The sequence below is a fragment of the Diadema setosum genome, chromosome 3 (assembly GCF_964275005.1).
Source record: "Diadema setosum chromosome 3, eeDiaSeto1, whole genome shotgun sequence".
Taxonomy (NCBI): domain Eukaryota; kingdom Metazoa; phylum Echinodermata; class Echinoidea; order Diadematoida; family Diadematidae; genus Diadema; species Diadema setosum.
In genome coordinates, this window is record NC_092687.1 from 34,955,861 (window position 1) to 34,965,546 (window position 9,686).

The window sequence follows — 9,686 nt, forward strand, 5'->3', positions numbered from 1 at the left end:
GGTGCCAGAAAATATCATGAATACTAATGAAGTCTGATACCAGTCCTGTCTAGTAATACAAAGTTTCTAAAGAGGTAGTAAAATAATACAATATAGATAGCTCTAGTTTGAAAATATATGTAACATGTCACCAGGCCAATAATTATTGATATCTATAATATTTTGAATAATATTGTATTCTTTATCTGGTATGTGGTTGTTTGTTGTTTGCCATTTTCTTCTCTGTTGTCATGTTTAAAATGTACCGTGTAGGCCTATTATTACTGCTATCTTTTCATTTTTGAAGCGCCATGAGCACCGTAAAGGTGGACCAGTCCTGCGCGCTAAACAAGTAGCCACTATTATTATTTTTATAATTATCATAATCATTATTATTATTATTATCATTATTTTCATTATAATTATTATTAGTATTATTATCATTATTATTAGTAGCATTATCATCATTATCATTATTACTATTATTATCATTGTTATTACATCATAACACACTGAGTCCAAAGCTTGACATGGTAATACATGTGCTAGTATAATGTAAATAAACATGAGGATCTAAAATAATGTAGTACATATAACAATAAGCAAGGAATTATATTTCAGCCATGAATTGGCGATAACTCACAGCCAACAAAATGACGTGATTTTAGAGATCTGCGCCGACAAATTGACGAAATGAGAATGTTGAGCTGCCCTCCCATGGGTAACGGCACATCATTCCATAAAGATGACAAAGAAAACTGTTCGTAATCAGTAGATTATGTTCATTACTAAAAAGAAAACAGAAATCTATAATTGCTATTTTTCCCCTAGATACAGGGATGCATGAATTCCAATAAAACACTGTAACTTTGGAAGCCTTTTTGTCATTAACCAATGGAATGATTATCTTAAAGATCAAAAATTATTCTTAAACTATCGCTACTTACACAGATCTAGCCTGCCTTACTTTTTTTTTCTTATTATTCTCTCAATGATTATACAAAAATAGTATTATTACAAGCCAGAGTTTGTTTGCAAAAACCGATAAGTCCATATTTGCCAAATTGAGATATTTGCGATTAAAGGTCAAGAAAAATAAAGAGAATAATAAGAAATTTTTTGCTTCTTTTGACCACAACTTCAAAAATGTACCTTTATAATAGTGACCAATATATCATTTAAAAGGTATTATTTTGTACTTTATGACAGAGACCTTACTTCAAAATCTTCAAAAATGGACTTATTGGTTTTTGCGAACAAACTCTTTGAGTCATAATTCTAAGAAGGACGGACTGATTTTGCTACAACATGATTGTATTTCCCATAGACAAGCGCCCCCATTTTACAGGTTAAACACATCAAAGCTGTGTTCCGAGGAAGAAGAAGAAAAAGAAGAAGGAAGAGAAAGAAGAAGAAGAAGAAGAAGAAAAAGAAGTAGTACTAGTAGAAGAAGAACAAAAAGAAGAAGAATTTGTATTGGGATAATCATTATCATGTTATCGCTAAAAAATCAGGCCGTCTGATCATACATTTAACACGGTTACAATATTTAACTGTACAAGTTACAAACCCAAGATGGCGCTACATAAAACCACGCAGAGCCAACTGTGTTTGTGGAGTCAGCTGCCCCCTCGCAAGAATGACGTGGGAGGAAAGTTTCACTGACGCCGGACCTGGGACCCCAGGCCTCATGAAAAGTAACAACAACGAAGGCCAGAAAGATACAGAAACCCGCACGTGACTGATGCCGTCAATATTCGGCACACGAATTGTACGCCACAAAACTTATAACAACAACAACAACAACAACAACAATAACCTACGCCCCTCTCGCATTTTTGGATAAGCGGACTTTGTGACGACTTGGGTCCAGGTAACAACTTTATGACAGAGACCGTACTTCAAAATCTTCAAAAATGGACTTATCGGTTTTTGCGAACAAACTCTTTGAGTCATCATTCTAAGAAGGACGGGTGTTTTTATTTTTCGTGAGTTTTTTTTTTTTATTTTTTTTTTATTTATAAGTCGACTGATAATAAAAAGTAACAACTATTACAACAAATAAACAAAACTCAACTAAACAAAGCAAAACAAAAAGACACAATTAACAGCAAAAGCAGCATTTCCAGGTAGATAAGTTTGCAGCGGCTGTAACTATTGTTCGTCTGAAATAATAAATACCCTTCTGTCAGAAAAGGAGTATGTGGTTCACTACTCATTTCTTATCATTCCGCTACTGTGGTTGATCAATGCGAATCACAAAATTTCAGTCACGTGCATTAACCTTTATTTTTATTACACGTTAAACATACCGCAATTGTATCTTATTAAACATATGGCGAATACAATATGCCGAGCCCCATTACTTTCCCTTAGAATCAGCCTATTGAGGAAAATGTTGAAGCGACATGTTACCAGCTCTATAGAAATAGATAAATGAAGAAATAAACAAACGAATGGAAAAAAAAACCCCAAATAAATAAATGAGTTAATAAAAAAATAAATAAATAAGTTCGTACATACGTAAATAAATGAAAAAATAAATAAATAAATAGAAATTAAAAGAAACTGATAAAATTAACTCTATAGTGTTAATTGTGGTTGGCAAGAAGTATTCCTTTGCAAAGGTAAAGCTGTCATTTAATATTAGTAATCAAGTTCGCTTTAGCAACGTTTCCTCCTTTTTTTAGGTGAAATCAAGAAGAATGATCAACGTTTCACCGGACATAGAAAGGATTCAATCGTAAGATCATGCATTGTTTTCACAATTCAGTGCAGTCATTCCGAAAACACGCGTTCGAATAAATTTGGCGGATATCATGACATCACATGAAAAGCGTCCCAGCGAAATGATCACTAGATCTTCACTATCTATATCTAAGGTGAATTCAGTGTGGAAATTTCGCTCACAATTAAATTTAGATACCGTACAATAATCCTACTACAGATAATCTGGCACACAAATGATACATAGGAACTAACATTATTAGCCCCCTCAAAAAAAGAAACAAACAAAAAAAGAAACCCCTCAAACAGGCATGATGCTTTTTCTTTAAAAAAGAACAACAACAACAAGCCATGCTGGAAGAAAGATGATGCACGGCCGCTAAAATCATTGAAAAAAGAAACAGACACAGTATACACACCCACACCCACAAATAACCACTGGAATATTCTAACAATGTCGTCGTTGTATATCTTCGAATGTGTTCGTGTTCTTTAATGTGACCGATATTTTTGTTTTAATTTTTCTCTAATTTCGAACAGATGACTCAATAAACAGGAAATGTGACTACTAACAACAGAAAGATAGAAAAGAACAACTGTAGGGTCACCTGGATAGGTGCTATGCCAGAAAAGATAGATATCTAAAGTTCACAGTACTTTCTCGGAGCTGAACAGATGACTATTGTCTTTATGACATTCCCATTTTTTTGTCAATACTCTAATGAGTGTTTTGCACAGCATGCAATATGCAATGATTTCATTCTGTGATTACATAATGCTTGATACATTAGTGCTTTATGTTTACTACGTGTCATGTGTGTGTGTGTGTATAGTAGTAGTAGTAGTAGTAGTAGTAGTAGTAGTAGTAGTAGTAGAAGTAGTATAGTAGTACGTATAGTACCACAGACAGGGTATAGGTCTGGGCCTCGAGTACCAACATAATACTATATCATGGTATGTATTGCAGCAGGTCGCTGTCCCCGTTGGTCTACATGACTTTTCTGTATAGTAAGTTGTTGTGTCGAGATGCCATGTCATTTCTGTCTTGCAAGTCTTGTATCTGTAGTTGTCTTTCGGACCTATTTTTGTACTCTTCAAAAAAAGAAAAAGAAAAAAGAAGCCCTTTACATGAAATGAAATGAAATGAAATGAAATGAAATGATATTTATTTACCAACAAACAACCAAACAACGTCAACAAAGTCACAACAGTAAATGAAGGGTTTGTTTGCAAAAACCGATAAGTCCATTTTTGAAGATTTTGAAGTACGATCTCTGTCATAAAGTACAAAATAATACCTTTTAAATGATATATTGGTCCCTACATAATATAAAGGTATATTGTTGAAGTTATGGTCAAAAGAAGCAAACATTTTCTTATTATTCTCTTTATTTTTCTTGACCTTTAATCGCAAATATCTCCATTTGGCAAATAAGGACTTATCGGTTTTTGCAAACAAACTCTTAAAATAGTTAAGATATAGTTTGGCAAAAAAGAACTGGCAATAGCGTGCAGGCTAGTCGAGGCCAGTCCTTTCAATGATATAGATTATAATATAACGTATTTACAATGTTTACAGAAGAATTGTTATATGTACATAATTATTTACATGTTTTCATTGGGGATCATTATTATATTGATAACAGATACTTTCGCAATGATATCCGAAAAGCATTACGGGTGTTTATCTTTTTGACATAATGAGGAAATCCTCTCCAAATTATACTGCCTGCATATGACAAGGCGTGTTTACCTGTTTCAGATCTGATTCTTATTGATTTATAATTCATATCATTTTTAAACCGTGTATCATGATTATGGTCAATTTCAAGACAATAATCAGACATATCGTGCGGTAAAGTATGATGGATTAGGTCAAACATTACAGTTCCAATTACAAATTGGTATAGTCTGTAAACATCTAGCATTTGTAAACGATGAAATAAAGGGCCAGTATGCTCCCTAGGTCCTTTGAAACAGATTACACGCACTAACTTCATTTGCAACAAAAATATAGATTTAAAATATGAGTGGTATGTACATCCCCAAACTTCTAGTCCATAAGACATACGCGGAAGGATAAGGGTGTTATGTAATAATTGTAAGATTTGTCTAGGCACAAGTTGTCTAATTCTAAATATGATTCCAATTGTTTTCCTCATTAAGGAAGAGACACATTCAATATGTTTTCGCCATGATAAGTTTTCGTCCATATTAACTCCTAGAAACAAAGTCGAATGTACCTGCTCTACATATAATGACTGTGCGCACCATAATATTTCCATATATCTCCACATGTCTACGTTTACTTTTAAAAAACTATATACTTTGTTTTGGACGTGTTGATTGTTAATTTGTTAGCATTACACAATTTCATAACTTCTAAGAAATTATGTTCAACTTCCTTTAAGTCAATATTCTTAGTTCCAGATGGAAAAGAATGAAATAAACTCGAATCATCCGCAAATAATCGAAAATTGAAATAATCTGTGGATTGTGGCAAATCGTTGATATAGATCAAGAACAGAGTGGGTCCCAATACAGATCCTTGTGGTACACCACATGTAATCGGTAGTTGTGCAGACTTTTCATTTCCATAACATACAAACTGAAATCGATTTGATAAATAGCTGCGCATCCACTCTAACGGTAACCCACGTATACCATAGTGTTGTAATTTGTATAGCAAAATGTCATGATTTATCGTATCGAAAGCTTTTGCAAAGTATAGAAATAATCCAACAGTAACCTTGCATGCCCTCGTCCATTTGTTTAGTTAATTCATCACTTAGATTAATCAGCGATAGTTTTGTACTGTGCCCTTGTCTGAAACCATACTGATGTTTGTATGATATTTTATTTTCCTCAAAAAATTTCATCAGACGACTGTTTACCAGTTTTTCGATTATCTTACCGGAAGGACCAAGATAGGCCGATAGTTCGAAGGCGCATCTTTAGCTCCCTTTTTATAAACAGGTAGTACCTTAGCAATCTTAAGCGCATCAGGAAATACGCCAGATGATATTGATAAATTAATGATATTTTATTATGCTAAAGGATGAGCTATGTACCGAGCAGCATCAAGTATAAATCTTACTGCAGGGATGTCATCATATCCACATCATTTATTTGCGTTCAAAGAGAGAATAATACGATTTACTTCAATCATCGTCACAGGTAACATGAAAAATGATTTATCAACTTCTCCTTTCATGAAAGTGTAAGCATCGTTTTCACTAATTTCTATTTTCTTAGCTAAATTTTCCCCGATTTCAGCAAAAAAAAAAAAAAAATGATTGAACCCTTCACTTATTTCTCGAGGTGTTTTGCATTCCTTTCTAACACCATTGTCAGAAGCCTGAAGTTTCTCTACAATCAATAATTCTGTTTTATCTTTCTTTTTGTTTATTATTTCATTAATGTGGTTCCACGTTTTCCGTATATCCTTCTTATCTCTATCAAAAAGTTCATAATGCATCGACTTTGCTTTCCGTAAAACCTTTGTTAAGGTATTTCTATAGCGTTTGTATTTCACGATTAAATCAATATCGTGTTTAGACGCAAGTACCTGTTTATACAATTCATACTTTTTTGAAATTGATTTTGCTATTGCAGGTGTAATCCATGGCTTCTTCACACGATGTTTTCTTATTTTTGGTGTTTTAAAGGGAATATGTTTGTCACAAAGACTCGATAAGATCAAAAGAAATGAATCGTACGCATCATTTACATCGGTACAGTCATAAACATTTTCCCACGAAATACAATCTAAGTCATTCCCTAATGCTACTGGAGAATAGGTTGCATAGTTGCGGAACCTTTTTTCGGAGGCATGAGGTTTCAATCTTGTTTTTTGGAAATAACACTCAAACAAAGCAAAAACAGGTAAGTGATCTGACACTGATATCAGCTAATATGGTTCCAGCTGAAATTTGACACGAACTGATATTTGAATATATATGGTCAATCAAAGAGCTACTATGTCTAGCTATTCGTGTAGGTGTTTTAACAAGTTGCTGTATACCATAGCATTCCATCATTGATATATACTCACTAGTTTTGTCATCTTCCGAGTTCCGAAAGTAAATTGATGTTGAAATCACCAAGAATAATGCACTCGTTTCTATCTAAACTCATTTGATGCAATACATCGTTTAAACTGTTACAGAAATCATCAATTTTTCCACCTGGTTTTCTGTATACAGTACCAACAATAATATGCGTGTTACCATGTTCTACTTTCATCCAGAGCGATTCCGTATTCGGTATAGCGATATCACGCATGCGCGTGTAACGCAACTCGGAGTGTAAGTACATTGCTACACCACCTCCTCTACCATTATTTCGACTTTGGTTTTCAAAGTTATAATCAAACAATTTATACAGATTCGGGTTATCGACATGCTATATTTCTGAAATTCCAATGATCTTGAATTTAGATTGTAGCGCTGTTTCAAACAACATTCGTCGAAGTTTGCATTAATGGATCGAATATTAATATGTGATACGCTGAGTGTGGATTTCATTTCACATGGAAATGTAAGTAGATCATTCGGGCTTAGATTGAAATGATTTACCGACAATAAATTATCAACTAAATCGTTCTGAAAGCGTCGTGTATTCATCTTTGAATATTTACACTATATATACAATCATAATATTATCATAATATTATTCAATGTAAAGCCACAAGTAGCCTATAATCTACTTAATCTTCCGAAGATCCTCCTCACAGCAAATGACAATCGCCGGAGAGTCAGAGTTTTTCCTTACAAAGATTCTGGCGTTCAATGTCCAGAGGTACCTGTAATTGGCCTTCCTTCTCTCCACGTTGGCCTTCGCAAGTAGCTGCCTGGTGGCTGGCAGGAGATTCTCGTTTATGAAGACCCTCTGATTCTTGGTTTTGCCCCGCAGGTTCTTTTGTCCGTTATACAAAGCATCCCCGGCACGTCGTGTCGTGAATCGTAATATTATGGGCCTTGGAGGTTCGCCTTTCTCTTTTTTCGGCCCGAGACGGTGTGTCACGTCCACGTCCTGCTCGGCCAAGTTGGGATCAGCGTGCTTCGTAACTTCTACAACGATCTTTTTAACGTTTTCCCCCTCTGTCTCGGGAATGCCGACAAATTCTAGGTTGACCCGTCTGTGGTACTGATCTAGGTCGGTCACTCGGTTCTCCAGCTGAGTCACGCTCTCCTTCAGCAAACTGTTCCGGGCCTGAAGCTCCTTGTTCTGCTTCTCCAGCTTTTCCGTCTTCACTTTCATCTCTTCGAACTTTTCATTGAGAAAACATGCTTACATGCTTTATGTAAGTGTTTGTATTTTGTTTTCTTGTTTAATTTAAAGATATAATTGCAATTGATTGAATATGTATGTCTATGTGTAAAAACTATGTAATAGAGTATGTCTGTGTAAATGTGGACTACTGTAACACGTCACTACGGGGCAAAGTTGAATCTATCTTAGGGAGTAGTATGTTTGAAGTACACTGAACTTTTTCTTTTCTATCTTATCCCTGCAACTGAGGTGAACAAACTCTGAGCAGATGTTATTCCCCACGAGTTCCTTTCACTATTTCAATTACCATCTGCACGAATGAACTAACAGACTTCAACATCTCACTCAATCATTATTATCATTAATATGTTCTTTGACTTTATAATCAATATGGATGGATACACCTGAAGAGTTGCTCGTGATATTGTTGCTAGAGACAGCGATGTCATCAACGTATCATCAATCTTCCAATCATTACTGATGTCACAATATGAGCAGAATAGACTGCTGATCTTTCGCAGACTGTAAGAAGGTGCCATTAATTTCTTGTCGTAAATGCCATATGGAGAAAAGAAGCTGTTTGGAGTCATACCTATAGACACACAAATCAATTCTGCATTTTTGTTCTTTGATACATAACAAATAAGGTGGAACTCTTTTGTAATGACGTTGTATTTCTAGTACTTTCCTTTTCATTTCATACAGAATTTCACTAATTTTTCTCAAATCAATGAAAACCAAATTAACTCCAAACACCCACACTGAACCAATGCCAAGAGACCTACCTGAATATTAAAGTTACTGTTTGTCTTTGGGAGCAGTGATTAAAAAAAAAAATAAATCAAGATATCACATTTGATGCATACGTGTTGGTCTGCTGTATGATAAAATACCCTATCATATAGATTTTTCTCAATAAAGCCTAAATTATAAGGAGATACTTGGAATCAGTATTTTTCTCATTAAACCACTACTGTAGATTGTTTTGTCTGGAAACATCTTTTTTATGGATTTTGTATTGTACACATTTTGTGTATTTCAATATATTTAACATCAATTATAAGGATTCAAATTTTTACAGTGGATGCTTCTATCCCTAACTCACATTCTAGAACTATTTCAAAGCACTAATCCTTGGTTTTTGTTTCGTCTGCAAATGGTGAATTATGCCTTTAAACATAGAGTGACTCTTAACTCTGTCATGTCTGTTTGTTTACTACAAACCATGAGCATGGAATAGAAGACAAAGAAATGGACTATTTTGTCTTTCGGCACGGCGACAACTTTTAAAGATCATTATCATAAAGGCAGGCAATGTACTTAACCTTATCGTGTCACGGATATCCCGGATGAAACTCTTGACGCTGCCCTCCAGACAAAGTATTCTTTTGTCGTGATACTTTGACATGATATATACAATGTATATATATATATATATATATATATATATATATATAATAGTTTACAATCGAGTTGAGCAATATTTTCTGTACTAGTTACGTAACAAGACTTAGAAATATTTCTGAAGATTCGTGTATACAAAATTATATTTTCTTTGTTTTCACATTCAGTCAGTGCAGTTTTAAGCTGGAATATCTCATTTTAATAAAAGATCTATATATCTGCATGATTTTCCATTTAAATTCTTCATTTATGATTTTATTGTTTGCTTGCTTTTTGTTTTCTTTTTCAACTAACTTTTCGAA

At 34.2% G+C, this 9,686-nt stretch overlaps 1 protein-coding gene across 1 annotated transcript; it reads right to left on the reverse strand.

Moving 5' to 3' along the window:
• Positions 1-7,410: 7,410 nt before the first annotated feature.
• Positions 7,411-7,968, reverse strand: LOC140246812 (uncharacterized). Its single transcript, XM_072326143.1, has one exon. The coding sequence runs from the start codon at positions 7,966-7,968 to the stop codon at positions 7,411-7,413; it is 558 nt and encodes a 185-aa protein (XP_072182244.1).
• Between the last annotated feature and the right edge of the window lie 1,718 nt (positions 7,969-9,686).

Coding starts and splice junctions, on each gene's coding strand:
- LOC140246812 (XM_072326143.1), bottom strand. CDS start 7,968: ATGAAAGTGAAGACGGAAAAGCTGGAGAAGCAGAACAAGGAGCTTCAG.